This window comes from Oncorhynchus clarkii, chromosome 4 (assembly GCF_045791955.1).
Source record: "Oncorhynchus clarkii lewisi isolate Uvic-CL-2024 chromosome 4, UVic_Ocla_1.0, whole genome shotgun sequence".
Classification (NCBI taxonomy): Eukaryota; Metazoa; Chordata; class Actinopteri; order Salmoniformes; family Salmonidae; genus Oncorhynchus; species Oncorhynchus clarkii.
In genome coordinates this window covers 1,781,947-1,803,296 of record NC_092150.1, presented here as the reverse complement: position 1 = coordinate 1,803,296, position 21,350 = coordinate 1,781,947, and the positions used below count along the sequence as shown (strand labels likewise).

At 46.8% G+C, this 21,350-nt stretch overlaps 1 protein-coding gene across 1 annotated transcript in view; it reads right to left on the bottom strand.

The window, feature by feature from the left end:
- The window catches only part of LOC139407462 (coiled-coil domain containing 33), a 39,912-nt gene extending 18,856 nt beyond the window's left edge, over positions 1 to 21,056 (bottom strand). The window contains exons 1-4 of the mRNA XM_071151257.1: positions 20,929 to 21,056; positions 18,311 to 18,923; positions 15,553 to 15,698; positions 15,369 to 15,408 (exon numbers count right to left, since the gene is read on the bottom strand). Coding sequence (XP_071007358.1) covers positions 15,369 to 15,408; positions 15,553 to 15,698; positions 18,311 to 18,923; positions 20,929 to 21,056 — 927 coding nt within the window. The remainder of the gene's footprint in view (positions 1 to 15,368; positions 15,409 to 15,552; positions 15,699 to 18,310; positions 18,924 to 20,928) is intronic.
- Positions 21,057 to 21,350: the final 294 nt, after the last annotated feature.

Genomic DNA, 21,350 nt, shown 5'->3' with positions numbered 1-21,350 from the left:
CTTCTAATTTCGTGTACCCTACGCGCACAACCCATGTGGAATACATAGTATTCCTGGCAGCATTTGGAACTGCCGATCTGGTACAATAAGGCTCATCTCAGTTCATCTCAGCCTATGCTGTCCTTCAGTCCTTAGACTTTTTGGCCCTGAGAAATGTATTACCTCAGAACACTACTACTCCAGCTGCTCTGTCTTCATCTGATTATGTGTTCTCTCATAGTTCGAGAGCATTTGGTTGTCGCAGTGCGGGCACAGAGCTACTCATTTCTCCTAAGTGGAGATTTTCTCTTTTCTCCCTCTCTCACCTGTCCATCTCCTCATTTGAATTCCTGGCTGTCACTGTCTCCTGTCCACTCAAACGTAACATTGTTGTCATCTATCGCCCACCAGGTGCCCTTGGAGAGTTCCTCAATGAGCTTGACACCTTGATAAGCAAATTTCACTACGATGGCTCACCACTCATCGTACTGGGTGACTTCAATTAATTTCTTTCCACTTATTTTCTCTTTTGACCTCACCTTTTCCCAATCCCCTCCCACTCAGAAGGCAGGCAATATGACCTCATCTTCGCTAGAGGCTGTTCGCCTACTAATCTCACTGCAACCCCCCCATGTCTCTGATCACTACTTAATTTCCTTTTCAAAATTTATTTTTGATACTGTTGCAAAGCTAACTAAAAATCAGCATTCCCCAAGTGAGGATGGCTTTCACTTCAGCAGTAATAAATTAATGAACTTCTTTGAGGAAAAGATCATGATCATTAGCAAGCAAAGTACGGACTCCTCTTCAAATCTGCATATTCCTCCAAAGCTCCTCTTCTCTCTATACACCAAGTTACTCAGCTCTGTCATATCCTCACATGGTCTCTCCTATCACTGCTATGAGGATGGATCTCTCCTCTTCTCTCTTTCTCTGCAAACATCAAAGAAGTGACTAGCTATTGCATGCTCATGCTCTACGTCATCAGTCGAGAACAGGAAGCAGCGCAGATCCTAATGCTCTACGACATCTGTAGAGAACAGGAAGCAGCGCAGGTCCTAATGCTCTACGACATCTGTAGAGAACAGGAAGCGGCGCAGGTCCTAATGCTCTACAACATCTGTAGAGAACAGGAAGCGGCGCAGGTTCTAATGCTCTACGACATCTGTAGAGAACAGGAAGCGGCGCAGGTCTTAATGCTCTACGACATCTGTAGAGAACAGGAAGCGGTGCAGGTTCTAATGCTCTACGACATCTTTAGAGAACAGGAAGCGGCGCAGGTCCTAATGCTCTACGACATCTGTAGAGAACAGGAGGCGGCGCAGGTCCTAATGCTCTACGACATCTGTAGAGAACAGGAAGCGGCGCAGGTCCTAATGCTCTACGACATCTGTAGAGAACAGGAAGCGGCGCAGGTCCTAATGCTCTACGACATCTGTAGAGAACAGGAAGCGGCGCAGGTTCTAATGCTCTACGACATCTGTAGAGAACAGGAAGCGGCGCAGGTCCTAATGCTCTACGACATCTGTAGAGAACAGGAAGCGGCGCAGGTTCTAATGCTCTACGACACATATGTCAGAGTCAAGGCCCGCGGGCCACATCCGGCCCGCAAGAAGGTTTTTTACGGCCCCTGGGATGATCTTGATTTATTATTAGAACCGGCCCGCAGCAAGCCGGCAGATCTTTTACACGCACCAATACTACATTTCCCACAATGCAAAGGTGACGCACCGAGCAGTAGGCTGCTTCATTTCAATATTTATTGGCACAGCAGTCGTCAGCATCACAGTAAAATTAACTTTCAGATACCCATCAAAAATGGCAAAACGGAAGGTGGATACTGAGAACCGGGGGTTTCAAACAAGGTGGGAGTCGGAGTATATGTTCACGAAGGTAGCTGGAAAACCTGTGTGTCTTCTGTGTGGAGAAAGTGTGGCGGTACTGAAAGAGTATAATCTGAGACGACATTATGAAACGAAACACGCGGACAAAAACAAGAATATGGACATGGAACAAAGGCTACAAAAGGCAGAGGAATTAAAACGAGGCCTCAAATCTCGACAGGCTCTGTTCAAAAAAGCCAAATCACAAGGCCAGGCTGCTGTCAAGGCCAGTTTTATTTTGGCAGAAGAGATCGCTAAATCAGCCCGGCCATTTACGGAGGGGGATTTCATCAAAAACTGCATGATTAAAGTTTGTGACGAAGTTTGCCCAGAAAAAAGGCAACTCTTTTTAAATGTGAGTCTGAGCAGAAACACCATTGCCGAGAGAGTAGACCAGTTGTCCATCAATCTAAAAGAGCAGCTTGTGAAAAAGGGAAAAGATTTTATTGCATATTCCTTGGCTGTGGATGAGAGCACCGACATTTCTGACATTGCCCAGTTGTCAATTTTCATCCGCGGAGTGGACTCCAGCCTAAGCGTGACAGAGGAGTTTTTGGCTTTACGTCCTATGCATGGCACAACTACGGGGCATGATTTGTATGAAGAGGTGTCAAGATGTGTAAATGAGATGGAGCTGCCTTGGGAAAAACTCGTGGGTTTGACAACCGACGGAGCACCTGCGATGTGTGGACACAGGAGCGGACTGGTGGCGAAGATACGGGAAAAGATGCAAGAGGAAAACGCGACAGGTGAGCTGACAGCTTATCATTGTATCATACACCAGGAAGCGTTGTGCGGTAAAGCCTTGAAAATGGAGCATGTAATGAGCATCATCACGCGCACAGTTAACTTTATCAGAGCCAAAGGTTTGAATCACCGCCAGTTCAAGGCATTTCTGACGGAGTTAGAAACGGAGCATGGTGATTTGCCTTATCACACAGAGGTGCGATGGCTAAGCCAGGGAAAGGTGCTTCAAAGATGTTTCGAGCTTCGTGAGGAGATTTGTCTGTTCTTGGACAGCAAAGGGAAAGACACAACACAACTCCGAGACGAAATGTTTCTGTGTGAAATGGCTTTTCTGTGTGACATTACGAGTCATCTGAATGCAATAAACTTGCAGCTGCAGGGTCGGGATCGTGTCATCTCTGATATGTACAGTACAGTGAAGGCATTTAAAACCAAACTGACTCTGTGGGAGACGCAGATGCGGAAAGAAAATTTGAGCCACTTTCCCAGCTGCCAGACCATGAAAGAGAAGCTCTCTACCAGTGCGTTCCCGAGCACACAGTTGGCTGATAAAATAGGTATGCTTGCCGCTGACTTTCGACGCCGATTTGCTGACTTTGAAGCACAAAAAAGCAGGTTGGAACTGCTCGGTAACCCATTTGCTGTTGACGTGGAAAGCTCACCACCAAACCTCCAAATGGAGTTGATTGACCTCCAATGCAATGATGCACTGAGGGCAAAATATGCGGCAGTGGGTGCTGCGGAGTTCGCCCGTTTCCTCCCCGGCACAATGCCCCAGCTGCGCATCCAGGCTGCTCAAACGTTGTCTATGTTTGGCAGCACATACCTGTGTGAACAACTGTTTTCTTTGATGAACCTGAACAAAACATCACACAGAAGTCGACTTACTGCTGAACACCTCCACTCAATTCTGAGGATTTCTTCAGCTCAGAGCCTTACCCCGAACATTGATGAACTTGTGGAAAAGATGGGACACCACCAAGTATCACCCTCAACCTCAAACAAGTGAACATTACTGTGCAATCACATATTTAGAGTTTTTACTCAGTTCAAGTTTAAAAGTTAAAATTTAATATTTGTTTTCACTGCATGTTACTTCTCCTTAAACAAAGTGTTGTTTTTGATTAATAGATTTTTGCACTTTATTTTTTTGTATTTCAATCCAATTATATTTTAAAAATATTTCAGTTGAGTGGATGATAGAAAATTGCTATTATTGTTTTTTCTTTGAAGTAAATTTAGCCCACTTTTGCTAAAATAGAAAATATAGTCTACTGATGGTGCCTTGAATACCGGTTTCTTTCATTTAATGTTCATGTTATGGGGATATTTATATAAAGGAAATTTGTCTTTTGTGTCTGTTGAAAATTAAAGATTACTGACAGAGCCATAAGAAAATATTGCTTTATTTATCTGATCATATTGTAATATATTTGTTAGGTTTTCAGTAGGTTCAATTAGGTTCACTAGACTATATGCGTCATTTAAAAATTTTTCAATGAACATTCGAACAGTCCGGCCCTCGTCTTGTAGCTGATTTTTTTATTTGGCCCTCCGTCCATTTGACTTTGACACCCCTGCTCTACGACATATGTAGAGAACAGGAAGCGGTGCAGGTCCTTATACAGGCACCAAAAAAAATAACACAACTTCTCTTTTCCCGCTAGCACTAACTTTCCTGGTAAATACTTTGTTGAGGGAAAATGTACTTGATACGATTGTGACATGTTGTTGTCTCACCTAGCTATCTTAAGATGAATGCACTAATTGTAAATCTCTCTTGATTAGAGCTTCTGCTTCATGACTAACGTGTACAAATGTGACAGCATGTGTTTCCTGCATCAGGTAACCTAACCTATTTAGTGTAATCTAATTCACCACCACTAGATGTCTCTAGAGTCCCAGCATCTGCTTTCAGAGTGCAGCAGATCTAATGCATGGCTATGGGCCTGGCAGGACAACAAATCTGTCAGAGTTTCTGGTCTCACTGCAACAAACAAGATGAGCCAACCATCCCAGCTACAGCAGAAACACGTGTTTTACAATTAGTCACAAGGCTCAATGTCTGCATAATTAATACTCCTAATTTCTCCAGGTTTCCATTTAATCTCTTTAGGTGTGAGATATGGTTGTTAGAAGGTTGTTCAGAGGACATGACAGAGGACTGGCTGGCTGGTTGGCAGGATGGCTGGCTGGCTGGCTGGCTGGTTGGCAGGATGGCTGGCTGGCTGGCTGGCAAGATGGCTGGCTGGCTGGCTGGCTGGCAGGATGGCTAGCTGGCTGGATGGCTGGTTGGCAGGATGGCTGGCTGGCTGGCTGGTTGGCAGGCTGGCTGGTTGGCTGGTTGGCAGGCTGGCTGGCTGGTTGGCTGGTTGGCTGGCTGCGGTACATTGTAACATAATCCTCCCTGTTCTACCACCACCCCTTAGTTCCAGCGTAAACATAAGACCCTGTCCCGCCTGATATCCAGGGAACCTGTCCTTTTACCATGGGAAAACTGCAGCGACACAGAGAGACGGCTCACATGGCAGGACACAATATAATTATCCTTGTACACCTCAGTTCACATGGCAAGCAGTCACACTGATGGACAGGTGTCATTATAATCACCTTGTCGTTTAGTCTGAGCACGTTGAAAATCAGGATGGAACATGTTTATCTTGAATAAAAGCGTATTTTCCACCATGAATACAATCCATAGCGCATTATGACTGATCCATGCAGCATTATAACCACCTGTTACTGTTGACTGATCCATGCAGCATTATAACCACCTGTTACTGTTGACTGATCCATGCAGCATTATAACCACCTGTTACTGTTGACTGATCCATGCAGCATTATAACCACCTGTTACTGTTGACTGATCCATGCAGCATTATAACCACCTGTTACTGTTGACTGATCCATTCCATCATGAATAAACAGGTTCACAGAGTTACTTCACCATTTCTAATGTGATTATATTGTTCTTATTCTGTGTTTACAGCATTATAACCACCTGTTACTGTTGACTGATCCATGCAGCATTATAACCACCTGTTACTGTTGACTGATCCATGCAGCATTATAACCACCTGTTACTGTTGACTGACCAATGCAGCATTATAACCACCTGTTACTGTTGACTGACCCATGCAGCATTATAACCACCTGTTACTGTTGACTCACCCATGCAGCATTATAACCACCTGTTACTGTTGACTGATCCATGCAGCATTATAACCACCTGTTACTGTTGACTGACCTATGCAGCATTATAACCACCTGTTACTGTTGACTGATCCATGCAGCATTATAACCACCTGTTACTGTTGACTGATCCATGCAGCATTATAACCACCTGTTACTGTTGACTGACCCATGCAGCATTATAACCACCTGTTACTGTTGACTGATCCATGCAGCATTATAACCACCTGTTACTGTTGACTGATCCATGCAGCATTATAACCACCTGTTACTGTTGACTGATCCATTCCATCATGAATAAACAGGTTCACAGAGTTACTTCACCATTTCTAATGTGATTATATTGTTCTTATTCTGTGTTTGCAGCATTATAACCACCTGTTACTGTTGACTGATCCATGCAGCATTATAACCACCTGTTACTGTTGACTGATCCATGCAGCATTATAACCACCTGTTACTGTTGACTGATCCATGCAGCATTATAACCACCTGTTACTGTTGACTGATCCATTCCATCATGAATAAACAGGTTCACAGAGTTACTTCACCATTTCTAATGTGATTATATTGTTCTTATTCTGTGTTTGCAGCATTATAACCACCTGTTACTGTTGACTGATCCATGCAGCATTATAACCACCTGTTACTGTTGACTGATCCATGCAGCATTATAACCACCTGTTACTGTTGACTGACCCATGCAGCATTATAACCACCTGTTACTGTTGACTGACCCATGCAGCATTATAACCACCTAATACTGTTGACTAATCCATGCAGCATTATAACCACCTGCAGACTGCTACTGTTGACTGATCCATGCAGCATTATAACCACCTGCTACTGTTGACTGATCCATGCAGCACTATAACCACCTGTTACTGTTACTGTTGACTGATCCATGCAGCATTATAACCACCTGTTACTGTTACTGTTGACTGATCCATGCAGCACTATAACCACCTGTTACTGTTGACTGATCCATACAGCATTATAACCACCTGTTACTGTTACTGTTGACTGATCCATGCAGCATTATAACCACCTGTTACTGTTACTGTTGACTGATCCATGCAGCATTATAACCACCTGCAGACTGCTACTGTTGACTGATCCATGCAGCATTATAACCACCTGCTACTGTTGACTGATCCATGCAGCATTATAACCACCTGTTACTGTTGACTGATCCATGCAGCACTATATCCACCTGCAGACTGCTACTGTTCACTGATCCATGCAGCATTATAACCACCTGCAGACTGCTACTGTTGACTGACCCATGCAGCATTATAACCACCTGTTACTGTTGACTGATCCATGCAGCATTATCACCACCTGTTACTGTTGACTGATCCATGCAGCATTATAACCACCTGTTACTGTTGCCTGACCCATGCAGCATTATAACCACCTGCAGACTGCTACTGTTGACTGACCCATGCAGCATTATAACCACCTGCAGACTGCTACTGTTGACTGATCCATGCAGCATTATTACCACCTGTTACTGTTGACTGATCCATGCAGCATTATAACCACCTGTTACTGTTGACTGATCCATGCAGCATTATAACCACCTGTTACTGTTGACTGATCCATGCAGCATTATAACCACCTGCAGACTGCTACTGTTGACTGATCCATGCAGCATTATAACCACCTGCAGACTGCTACTGTTGACTGATCCATGCAGCATTATAACCACCTGCAGACTGCTACTGTTGACTGATCCATGCAGCATTATAACCACCTGCAGACTGCTACTGTTGACTGATCCATGCAGCATTATAACCACCTGCAGACTGCTACTGTTGACTGATCCATGCAGCATTATAACCACCTGCAGACTGCAACTGTTGACTGATCCATGCAGCATTATAACCACCTGTTACTGTTGACTGATCCATGCAGCACTATATCCACCTGCAGACTGCTACTGTTGACTGATCCATGCAGCATTATAACCACCTGCAGACTGCTACTGTTGACTGACCCATGCAGCATTATAACCACCTGTTACTGTTGACTGATCCATGCAGCATTATAACCACCTGTTACTGTTGACTGATCCATGCAGCATTATAACCACCTGTTACTGTTGACTGATCCATGCAGCATTATAACCACCTGTTACTGTTGACTGATCCATGCAGCATTATAACCACCTGTTACTGTTGACTAATCCATTCAGCATTATAACCACCTGTTACTGTTGACTGACCCATGCAGTATTATAACCACCTGCAGACTGCTACTGTTGACTGACCCATGCAGCATTTTAACCACCTGCAGACTGCTACTGTTGACTGACCCATGCAGCATTATAAGCACCTGTTACTGTTGACTGATCCATGCAGCATTATAACCACCTGTTACTGTTGACTGATCCATGCAGCATTATAACCACCTGTTACTGTTGACTGATCCATGCAGCATTATAACCACCTGCAGACTGATACTGTTGACTGATCCATGCAGCATTATAACCACCTGCAGACTGCTACTGTTGACTGATCCATGCAGCATTATAACCACCTGCAGACTGCTACTGTTGACTGATCCATGCAGCATTATAACCACCTGCAGACTGCTACTGTTGACTCATCCATGCAGCATTATAACCACCTGCAGACTGCTACTGTTGACTGATCCATGCAGCATTATAACCACCTGCAGACTGCTACTGTTGACTGATCCATGCAGCATTATAACCACCTGCAGACTGCTACTGTTGACTGATCCATGCAGCATTATAACCACCTGCAGACTGCTACTGTTGACTGATCCATGCAGCATTATAACCACCTGTTACTGTTGACTGATCCATGCAGCACTATATCCACCTGCAAACTGCTATTGTTGACTGATCCATGCAGCATTATAACCACCTGCAGACTGCTACTGTTGACTGACCCATGCAGCATTATAACCACCTGTTACTGTTGACTGATCCATGCAGCATTATAACCACCTGTTACTGTTGACTGATCCATGCAGCATTATCACCACCTGTTACTGTTGACTGACCCATGCAGCATTATAACCACCTGCAGACTGCTACTGTTGACTGACCCATGCAGCATTATAACCACCTGCAGAATGCTACTGTTGACTGACCCATGCAGCATTATAACCACCTGCAGACTGCAACTGTTGACTGATCCATGCAACGGAGGCCTCTGCATTCATCCGTATAGCAGCTGACTCTGGGCCATTGTTGTTGGCCTCTCCTCGCCGTGGTCTGTTATTGTTGTAGCAGTGTGTCTGTTATTGTTGTAGCGGTGTGTCTGTTATTGTTGTAGCAGTGTGTCTGTTATTGTTGTAGCAGTGTGTCTGTTATTGTTGTAGCAGTGTGTCTGTTATTGTTGTAGCAGTGTGTCTGTTATTGTTGTAGCAGTGTGTCTGTTATTGTTGTAGCAGTGTGTCTGTTATTGTTGTAGCAGTGTGTCTGTTATTGTTGTAGCAGTGTGTCTGTTATTGTTGTAGCAGTGTGTCTGTTATTGTTGTAGCAGTGTGTCTGTTATTGTTGTAGCAGTGTGTCTGTTATTGTTGTAGCAGTGTGTCTGTCATTGTTGTAGCAGTGTGTCTGTTATTGTTGTAGCAGTGTGTCTGTTATTGTTGTAGCAGTGTGTCTGTTATTGTTGTAGCAGTGTGTCTGTTATTGTTGTAGCAGTGTGTCTGTTATTGTTGTAGCAGTCTGCCTGTTGTAGCAGTGTGTCTGTTATTGTTGTAGCAGTGTGTCTGTTATTGTTGTAGCAGTGTGTCTGTTATTGTTGTAGCAGTGTGTCTGTTATTGTTGTAGCAGTGTGTCTGTTATTGTTGTAGCAGTGTGTCTGTTATTGTTGTAGCAGTGTGTCTGTTATTGTTGTAGCAGTGTGTCTGTCATTGTTGTAGCAGTGTGTCTGTTATTGTTGTAGCAGTGTGTCTGTTATTGTTGTAGCAGTGTGTCTGTTATTGTTGTAGCAGTGTGTCTGTTATTGTTGTAGCAGTGTGTCTGTTATTGTTGTAGCAGTCTGCCTGTTGTAGCAGTGTGTCTGTTATTGTTGTAGCAGTCTGCCTGTTGTAGCAGTGTGTCTGTTATTGTTGTAGTAGTCTGCCTGTTGTGAAGTGGGGTGTGTGTAGCAGTGTGTGTCCATCAGTCAGGGTGTGTCCATCAGTCAGGGTCAAGGTGTGTCCATCAGTCAGGGTCAGGGTGTGTCCATCAGTCAGGGTGTGTCCATCAGTCAGGGTGCGTCCATCAGTCAGGGTCAAGGTGTGTCCATCAGTCAGGGTCAGGGTGTGTCCATCAGTCAGGGTGTGTCCATCAGTCAGGGTCAAGGTGTGTCCATCAGTCAGGGTCAGGGTGTGTCCATCAGTCAGGGTGTGTCCATCAGTCAGGGTGCGTCCATCAGTCAGGGTCAGGGTGTGTCCATCAGTCAGGGTGTGTCCACCAGTGTGTCCATCAGTCAGGGTGTGTCCACCAGTCAGGGTGTGTCCATCAGTCAGGGTGTGTCCATCAGGGTCAGGGTGTGTCCATCAGTCAGGGTGTGTCCATCAGTCAGGGTGTGTCCATCAGTCAGGGTGTCCATCAGGGTCAGGGTGTGTCCATCAGTCAGGGTGTGTCCATCAGTCAGGGTGTGTCCATCAGTCAGGGTGTGTATAAAGAGCTGAATAGAGGCTGGGAGGTAGAGGGGGGATTCAGATTCCAATCTAGGGCGGTGTGGTTATAGGCGGGGTTTGGGAGGAGGAGGAAGGGGTATGGGGAGAGGAGGAGGAGGAAGGAGTATGGGGAGAGGAGGAGGAGGAGGAGGAGTATGAGGAGAGGAGGAGGAGGGAGTATGGGGAGAGGAGGAAGAGGAGGAGGAAGTAGTATGGGGAGAGGAGGAAGAGGAGTAGGAAGGAGTATGGGGAGAGGAGGAAGAGGAGGAGGAAGGAGAATGGGGAGAGAAGGAGGAGGAGGAGGGAGTATGGGGAGAGGAGGAAGAGGAGGAGGAAGTAGTATGGGGAGAGGAGGAAGAGGAGGAGGAAGGAGTATGGGGAGAGGAGGAAGAGGAGGAGGAAGGAGAATGTGGAGAGAAGGAGGAGGAGGAGGGAGTATGGGGAGAGGAGGAGGAGGAGGAAGGAGTATGGGGAGAGGAGGAAGGAGGAGGAGAAAGGAGTATGGGGAGAGGAGAAGGAGGAAGGAGTATGGGGAGAGGAGGAGGAGGAGGAAGGAGTATGGGGAGAGGAGGGAGGAGGAGGAAGGAGTATGGGGAGAAGAGGGAGGAGGAGGAAGGAGTATGGGGAGAGGAGGGAGGAGGAGGAAGCAGAATGGGGAGAGGAGGAGGAGGAAGGAGTATGGGGAGAGGAGGAGGAGGAGAAAGGAGTAAGGGGAGAGGAGGAGGAGGAAGGAGTATAGGGAGAGGAGGAGGAGGGAGTGTGGGGAGAGGAGGAGGAGGGAGTATGGGGAGAGGAGGAGGAGGGAGTATGGGTAGAGAAGGAGGAGGAGGAGAGGAAGAGGAGGAGTAAGGAGTATGGGGAGAGGAGGGAGGAGGAGGAAGGAGTATGGGGAGAGGAGGAAGAGGAGGAGGAAGGAGTATGGGGAGAGGAGGAGGAGGAGGAGGAGGAAGGAGTATGGGGAGAGGAGGAGGAGGAAGGAGTATAAGGAGAAGAGGAGAAGGGAGTATGGGGAGAGGAGGGGGAGGGGTTATGGGGAGAGGAGGAAGAGGAGGAGGAAGGAGTATGGGGAGAGGAGGAGGAGGAGGTGGGAGTATGGGGAGAGGAGGAAGGTGTATGGGGAGAGGAGGAGGAGGAGGAGAGGAGGAGGAGAAAGGAGTATGGGGAGAGGAGGAGGAGGATGAGAAAGTAGTTTGGGGAGAGGAGGAGGAAGGAGTATGGGGAGAGGAGGAGGAGGAGGAAGGAGTATGGGCAGGAGAGGAGGAGGAGGAGGAGGAAAGTGTATGGGGAGAGAAGAGGAGGAAGTAGGAGTATGGGGAGAGGAGGAGGAGGAAGGAGTATGGGGAGAGAACGAAGGAGGACGAGGGAGGGGTTTGGGGAGAGGAGGAGGAGGAAGGTGTATGGGGAGAGGAGGAAGGAGGAGTATGTGGAGAGGACGAGGAAGGAGTATTGGGAGAGGAGGAAGAGGAAGGAGTATTGGGAGAGGAGGAGGAGGAAGGAGTATTGGGAGAGGAGGAGGAGGAGGGAGTATTGGGAGAGGAGGAGGAGGAAGGAGTATTGGGAGAGGAGGAGGGAGGGGTATGGGGAGATGAGGAGGAGGAGGAAGGAGTATTGGGAGAGGAGGAGGAGGAGGGAGTATGGGGAGAGGAGGAAGGAGGAGTATGGGGAGAGGAGGAGGGAGGGGTATGGGGAGAGGAGGAGGGAGGGGTGTGGGGAGAGGAGGAGGAGGAGTAAGGAGTATTGGGATAGGAGGAGGAGGAAGGAGTATTTGGCGACGAGGAGGAGGAGGGAGTATGGGGAGAGGAGGAGGAGGAAGGAGTATTGGGCGACGAGGAGGAATAGGGAGTATGGGGAGAGGAGGAGGGAGGAAGGAGTATGGGGAGAGGAGGAGGAGGAGGAAGGAGTATGGGGAGAGGATGAGGAGGAAGGAGTATAGGGAGAGGAGGAGGAGGGAGTGTGGGGAGAGGAGGAGGAGGGATTATGGGTAGAGAAGGAGGAGGAGGAGAGGAAGAGGAGGAGGAAGGAGTATGGGGAGAGGAGGGAGGAGGAGGAAGGAGTATGGGGAGAGGAGGAGGAGGAAGGAGTATAGGGAGAAGAGGAGAAGGGAGTATGGGGAGAGGAGGGGGAGGGAGTATGGGGAGAGGAGGAAGAGGAGGAGGAAGGAGTATGGGGAGAGGAGGAGGAGGAGGTGGGAGTATGGGGAGAGGAGGAAGGTGTATGGGGAGAGGAGGAGGAGAAAGGAGTATGGGGAGAGGAGGAGGAGGATGAGAAAGTAGTTTGGGGAGAGGAGGAGGAAGGAGTATGGGGAGAGGAGGAGGAGGAGGAGGAGGAAGGAGTATGGGCAGGGGAGGAGGAGGAGGAGGAGGAAAGTGTATGGGGAGAGAAGAGTAGGAAGGAGGAGTATGGGGAGAGGAGGAGGAGGAAGGAGTATGGGGAGAGAACGAAGGAGGACAAGGGAGGGGTTTGGGGAGAGGAGGAGGAGGAAGGTGTATGGGGAGAGGAGGAAGGAGGAGTATGGGGAGAGGACGAGGAAGGAGTATGGGGAGAGGAGGAGGAGGAAGGAGTATTGGGAGAGGAGGAGGAGGAAGGAGTATTGGGAGAGGAGGAGGAGGAGGGAGTATTGGGAGAGGAGGAGGAGGAAGGAGTATTGGGAGAGGAGGAGGGAGGGGTATGGGGAGATGAGGAGGAGGAGGAAGGAGTATTGGGAGAGGAGGAAGGAGGAGTATGGGGAGAGAAGGAGGGAGGGGTATGGGGAGAGGAGGAGGGAGGGGTGTGGGGAGAGGAAGAGGAGGAGTAAGGAGTATTGGGAGAGGAGGAGGAGGAAGGAGTATTGGGCGACGAGGAGGAGGAGGGAGTATGGGGAGAGGAGGAGGAGGAGGGAGTATGGAGAGAGGAGGAGGAGGGAGTATGGGGAGAGGAGGAGGAGGAGGAGGAGGAGGAGGAGGAGGAGGAGGAGGAGGAGGAGGAGGAAGGAGTATTGGGAGAGGAGGAGGAGGAAGGAGTATTGGGAGAGGAGGAGGAGGGAGTATGGGGAGAGGAGGAGGGAGGGGTATGGGGAGATGAGGAGGGAGGGGTATGGGGAGAGGAGGAGGAGGAGGAGGGAGGGGTATGGGGAGATGAGGAGGAGGAGGAAGGAGTATTGGGAGAGGAGGAGGAGGGAGGGGTATGGGGAGATGAGGAGGAGGAGGAAGGAGTATTGGGAGAGGAGGAGGAGGGAGTATGGGGAGAGGAGGAGGAGTGAGGGGTATGGGGTGATGAGGAGGAGGAGGAGGAAGGAGTATTGGGAGAGGAGGAGGAGGAGGGAGGGGTATGGGGAGATGAGGAGGAGGAGGAGGGAGTATAGGGAGAGGAGGAAGAAGGAGTATTGGGAGAGGAGGAGGAGGAAGGGGTATGGGCAGATGAGGAGGAGGAGGAGGGAGTATAGGGAGAGGAGGAGGAGGGAGTATGGGGAGAGGAGGAGGGAGGGGTATGGGGAGAGGAGGAGGAGGAGGAAGGAGTGTTGGGAGAGGAGGAGGAGGGAGGAGGAGGAGGGAGTGGTTGGGTGGTAGTAGCCCCCTGAGACCTGGGGATGAAATTGAGCGTCTAATTGAAAGGGCACAAGGTGACAATCATATGACTGCAGATGAGACAGGGGACGGGCGGAGGCTCACCAGGGGGTTGGGGGTACGGGGATGGGAGACGGGGAGATGACGAGAGAGTGAGGGAGGGCTGTGATGGGGGAGCAAGGGGATATAGTGGGAGGGAGGAGTGGATGAGGGGGTCCTGTGATGAGAAGTGTGTGAGGGGGTCTCTCCCTCCCTCTCTCTCTCTCTCCCTTCTCTCCTTCTTCTTTGACGACAAAACAGGATGGAGGCCTCACTGCAGCACTCCTCCCTGTCGCTCCAGGACAATCACATCACAAACAGATGGCAGTCAGCTCGCTCCCTGGGAGGCTATATGATGAAAGGGTGTGTGTGTGTGTGTGTGTGTGTGTGTGTGTGTGTGTTGGTATGAACATAAGGGTAAAGGTATTACAAAGGCAACATATTCTTTACAACTAATGTTTTGAAGTATAATAACGTGCCGATCTGGTCCCATTAAATCCAGGCTAAATGGGTCTAAAACCAACATGATTGGTCAATATCCTCGTTACTAAGACATATGACTAGAGTATAGAATGAGGCCAACAACATGATTGATCAATATCCTCGTTACTAAGACATATGACTAGAGTATAGAATGAGGCCAACAACATGATTGATCAGTATCCTCATTTACTAAGACATATGACTAGAGTATAGAATGAGGCCAACAACATGATTGATCAATATCCTCGCTACTAAGACATATGACTAGAGTATAGAATGAGGCCAACAGCATGAAATTTGATGACGTTAACACCTCGTCCACTAGCACCAGAAGGTGTCTCATCAACATGTTTTCCCTCTAGCAGTTCAGACACACAGATAAATGTTCAACTATTCTATCGGCAGCCATGTTGATCTCATTGGAGGAGCTATACACCATTTCAGACTGTCTGAATCCCACAGCCTCCAGTGTCCCTATGGGCTCCCTCAACAAGCCTCCCCGTGGATCACCTAGTTGGCCTTTCAGTCTTCGTTGTTCCCTGAATAACTAACCAGCACACAGACACAGAAGTCTCTTGGCAGCCTAGGGGAATTTACCATCTGCAAACCAGCCTCCTAGTTCTACGCCAGGGGCCTGAGACGAGGGCTGTCTCTCAGACACAGAGGATTTCAGAGGAGAGTCAGGCAACCAGCCTCCTAGTTCTACGCCAGGGGCCGGAGACGAGGGCTGTCTCTCAGACACAGAGGATTTCAGAGGAGAGTCAGGCAACCAGCCCAATAGCACATCTCTCACTCCTCATTGAGGACCGGTCTAGTGATTTTGAAGAGTGGTTTGTGAGGGTATAGATGCTTTGCTCACTTTGCTTTGAAGGTCATCCTCAAAGTCAGGGAGAGGAGCTCTGATGATACGGAAAGGAAAAAAAAACATTTAGATGATCATCAAAATACAATACTCAGCTAGAAATGAATATTTGGTGACCATTGTACCGCTACGTATCAATATTAAAGACCATTTTGACAAACTGTGTTACAGGAGTTATTACCTTTTGTGTGGAGTGTGTTTCTGATACGTCTGGTTGATATGTCTGTTGCTCTGTGGCTCCTCCGTTTCCCCAGCTGGAGCTGTAGTGGTGTTGCCTGGGAGGATCCGGGCCAGGGCATCGTATGACGGTAGACTGGGACCATCCTTCTGGGGGAAAGAAAGAAGAATGAAAATCACGTTGTTCTGAACTTGAACCACCTACAGCCTTCAGCATTCATACCCTTTTCCACATGTTGTTTCATTCATTCAGTGAGGAGAGAGAGTGATGCATTTAGCGCCTGGCCGGGTACTTCAAAATTCTGACAACTGAACAGTGAAAAATACAAAACCTTTAGGAAAAGTCGGGGAAGGAGCAGGACATCATTTTTTTTGGGGGGGGGGGGGGTAATTTACTAAATCTAAAGTCAGTGGCCGTTGGCCTAAGGCGGTTCTAGTGTTAAATATTTTTCTCACACAATTACACACAATACCCCATAATGACAAGGTAAAAACATGTTTTTATAAATGTTTGCAAATTTATTGAAAATGAAATACAGCAATATCTAATTTACGTAAGTATTCACAGCCCTGAGTCAATACATGTTAGAATCGCCTTTGGCAGTGATTACAGCTGTGAGTCTTTCTAGGTAAGTCTCTAAGAGTGATTACAGCTGTGAGTCTTTCTGGGTAAGTCTCTAAGAGTGATTACAGCTGTGAGTCTTTCTGGGTAAGTCTCTAAGAGCTGTGAGTCTTTCTGGGTAAGTCTCTAAGATAAGGATTGTACAATATTTGCCCATTATTCTTTTTAAAATTCTTCAAGCTCTGTCAAGTTGGTTGTTGATCATTGCTAGACAGACATTTTCAAGTCTTGCCATATAATTTCAAGCCGATTTGACTCAAAACTGCAACTAGACCACTCAGGAACATTCAATGTCATCTTGGTAAGCAACTCCGGTCTATTTTTGGCCTTGTGTTTCAGGTTGTTCTCCTGCTGAAACTGGAATTCAACTCCCACTGTCTGGTAGAAAGCAGACTGAACCAGGTTTTCTTCAAGCATTTTGCCTGTGCTTAGCTCTATCCCGTTTATTTTTATCATAAAAAAACCTCCTTAGTCCTTGCAGATGACAAGCATACCCATAACATGATTCAGCCACCACCATGCTTGTTTAACAGTATAGCTTCCGTCCCTCTCCTCACCCCTACCTGGACTCGAACCAAGGACCCTCTGCACACATAGCCACCCTCAAAGCATCATTACCCATCGCTCCACAAAAGCCGCGGCCCTTGCAGAGCAAGGGGAACAACTACTTTGAGGTCTCAGAGCGAGTGACGTCACCGATTGAAACGCTATTAGCGCCCACCACCGCTAACTAGCTAGTCATTTCACATCGGTTACACTCGAAAAATATTAAGAGTGGTACTCAGTTACTCAGTGTTGGATTTGCCCCAAACATAACGCTAATGTATTCAGGACATAAAGTTAATCTCTTTACCACATGTTTTGCAGTTTTACTTTAGTGCCTTCTTGCGAACAGGATGCATGTTTTTAAATATGTATATTCTGTACAGGCTTCCTCCTTTTCACTCTGTCATTTAGGTTAGTATTGTGGAGTAACTACATTGTTGTTGATCCATCCTCAGTTTTCTCCTATCACAGCCATTAAACTCTGTTATTTAGGTTAGTATTGTAGAGTAACTACAATGTTGTTGATCCATCCTCAGTTTTCTCCTATCACAGCCATTAAACTCTAACTGTTTCATTGTCACCATTGGCTTCATGGTGAAATCTCTGAGAAGTTTCCTTCCTCTCCGGCAACTTGTTAAACACATTTTTACTCCTGAACTTATTTAGACTTGCCATAACAAAAGGAGTTGACTCGAGACATTTCAGCTTTTCATTTTGAACGAATTTGTCGAAATTTTGAAAAACATAATTCTACTTTGAAATGGGGTTATGGTGTGTAGGCCAATGATTAAAAAAAATCCAAATTGAATCCATTTGAAATTCAGGCTTTAACACAACACAACGCAGTGGGGGGAAATCGTTCTGAAGGCACTATATCTATCTAAAAGCATGAACTCTTTCACATGCCTGGAATAATAGAATAGAAAATAAAAAATACTAATCGCGAAAGGAAATCGGTTTGTCAATCAGCGTATCTACAATGTTTCAAAAGACGCAAAAATCCCAATTCCCACCAGGCATAACTCTGAATATGTTAAAAGATAGTCAACGGTACATCAGTAAGCCTAAACAATCAGTACTATGTACAGCCACAGTTCTGTTCATAAAAGCTGTCCATTTGACATATTTAGGAGGACAAAACAAGCCACTGTCACCGAAAATCATCAGCTCTACTATCGCCCACGACAATCCTCTCAATGCACTACTCACAGTACTGGAGCATGGCCTGTAAAACCTCTTCATCTTCTCAGTGTACATTCTGTTACATCACTATGGTAAATCCAAGCCCCTCTCGTACGCTAACCAGCTCTGGTTCAACAACTCTACAGTATGTAAAACATGTGTCTCTAATTCACTGTGTACGTACAACGTGCTAATGGTTACCAGGGTTATATAAACTCACAGTAGAGATATGAGAAGAGTATTACCATGGAATTACCTAGCTACTGCCCATCCCTCATAAACAAATACTACCCTAGCGTTGACCTAAAGCTGTCAGTCAACCTTCGCAGCAGACGAAGAGACCTCCTACCTTGTTCTTCACTGGAGCAGGGATACAGCACACATCTCAATCATTATCGACCGCAACTAGCACCTCACTGGTAGAACCTAGCACCTCACTGGTAGAACCTAGCACATCACTGGTAGAATCTAGCACCTCACTGGTAGAACCTAGCACATCACTGGTAGAACCTAGCACCTCACTGGTAGAATCTAGCACCTCACTGGTAGAACCTAGCACCTCACTGATGGAATCTAGCACCTCACTGGTAGAACCTAGCACCTCACTGATGGAACCTAGCACCTCACTGGTAGAACCTAGCACATCACTGGTAGAACCTAGCACCTCGCTGATAGAACCTTGCACCTCGCTGGTAGAACCTAGCACATCACTGGTAGAACCTAGCACCTCACTGGTAGAACCTAGCACATCACTGATGGAACCTAGCACATCACTGGTAGAACCTAGCACCTCACTGGTAGAACCTAACACTTCACTGGTAGAACCTAGCACCTCACTTATGGAACCTAGAACATCACTGGTAGAACCTAGCACATCACTGGTAGAACCTAGCACCACACTGGTAGAACCTAGAACATCACTGGTAGAACCTAGCACCTCACTGGTAGAACCTAGCACCTCACTGATGGAACCTAGCACATCACTGGTAGAACCTAACACCTCATTGATGGAACCTAGCACATCACTGATAGAACCTAGCACATCACAGATAGAACTTAGCACATCACTGATAGAACCTAGCACATCACTGGTAGAACCTAGCACATCACTGATAGAACCTAGCACAATAGTAGAACCTAGCACATAATTGATAGAACCTAGCATATCAATGGTAGAACTTAGCACGTCATTGATAGAACCTAGCACCTCACTGATAGAAACTAGCACATCACAGATATAACTTAGCACATCACTGATAGAACCTAGCACATCACTGGTAGAACCTAGCACATCACTGATAGAACCTAGCACAATGGTAGAACCTAGCACATAATTGATAGAACCTAGCATATCAATGGTAGAACTTAGCATGTCATTGATAGAACCTAGCACCTCACTGATAGAAACTAGCACAATTGTAGAACCTAGCACCTCACTGATATAACTTAGCACAATGGTAGAACCTAGCACCTCACTGATAGAACGTAGCACATCATTGATAGAACCTATCACCCCCCTGGTAGAACCTAGCACAACGGTAGAACCTAGCACCTCACTGATAGAACCTAGCACAATGGTAGACCCTAGCACCTCACTGATAGAACCTAGCACAATGGTAGAGGTAGAGAAAGCTCTTGGCTCTATCTACCAGGGAGATCAACCCATTATCCTGTCACCACAACACAAGACTCCCATAGCAACTCTTGAGGCCAGTGAGGACAGTTCCTAGAGCCTAACTGCCAGGCAAATCAAATCAAATTTCAAATCAAATTTTATTGGTCACATACACACGGTTCGCAGATGTTAATGCGAGTGTTGCGAAATGCTTGTGCTTCTAGTTCTGACCATGCAGTAATATCTATGCAGACCTCTGTCACCGAAAACACTCACAAACTTCTACAGATGCACAATCGAGAGCATCCTGGCGGGCTGTATCACCACCTGGTACGGCAACTGCTCCGCCCACAACCGTAAGGCTCTCCAGAGGGTAGTGAGGTCTGCACAACGCATCACCGGGGGCAAACTACCTGGCCTCCAGGACATCTACACCACCCGATGTCACAGGAAGGCCATAAAGATCATCAAGGACATCAACCACCCGAGCCACTGCCTGTTCACCCCGCTATCATCCAGAAGGCGAGGTCAGTACAGGTGCATCAAAGCTGGGACCGAGAGACTGAAAAACAGCTTCTATCTCAAGGCCATCAGACTATTAAACAGCCACCACTAACATTGAGTGGCTGCTTTAAACAATTTAAACCATTGTGCTAGGTTCTATCAGTGAGGTGCTAGGTTCTACCGTTGTGCTAGGTTCTATCAGTGAGGTGCTAGGTTCTCAATGATGTGCTAGGTTCTACCATTGATGTGCTAGGTTCTAACAGTTGTTGTGAAATTGTTAGATCACTCGTTGGTTATTACTGCATTGTCGGAACTAGAAGCACAAGCATTTCGCTACACTCGCATTAACATCTGCTAACCATGTGTATGCGACAAATACAATGTTATTTAATTTAATTTAATTTGATACCCACATCCCTCTGAGTAATATGTCAGAAACAATCAATCAATCGTGCTAATTTCTCTATCTGTCATATCCTCTATTTTGTAAATATGAGGCTTGAATGTATTCATTTCAATCGTTTCCTAATCTTTCTCTTTATCTAATAATGTTTTCAAAATACGAATTAGGTCTTCCGTGTTAAAATGTAAATGTTGGCCAGTTCTAACAAGTGGTTGGCAGAGCCACTGTACAGGGCCGTCGTTAGGCACCATTTCTGAACAGGATTCTTCAATATGGGGCGGCAGGGTAGCCTAGTGGTTAGAGCGTTGGACTAGTAACCGGAAGGTTGCGAGTTCAAACCCCCGAGCTGACAAGGTACAAATCTGTCGTTCTGCCCCTGAACAAGGCAGTTAACCCACTGTTCCTAGGCCGTCATTGAAAATAAGAATTTGTTCTTAACTGACTGGTTAAATAAAGGTACAATAAAAAAAATTAAAAAAAATATGACCATTCAATCATATAGTCCTACAGATGCACCATCGAGAGCATCTTGACAGGCTGCATCACCGCCTGGTACGGCAACTGCTCGGCATCTGACCACGAAGCGCTACAGAAGGTAGTGCGAACGGCCCAGTACATCGCTGGGCTTCCTGCCATCCAGGATGTCTATACCAGGCGGGGTCAGAGGAAGGTCAAGAAGACACCGGCCACCCAAGTCACCCAAGTCATAGACTGTTCTCTCCGCTACTGCACAGCAAGCAGTACCGGAGCGCCAAGTCTAGGACCAAAAGGCTCCTGATCAGCTCTACCCCCAAGCCATTAGACTAAGTGGCTACCCGGATTATTTACAAATCAAGTTTTTATGGTCGCATACACATATTTATCAGATTATATTGTGGGTGTAGTCTGCATCAACAGTGCAGTGATATCTAACAATTCACAACAATACAG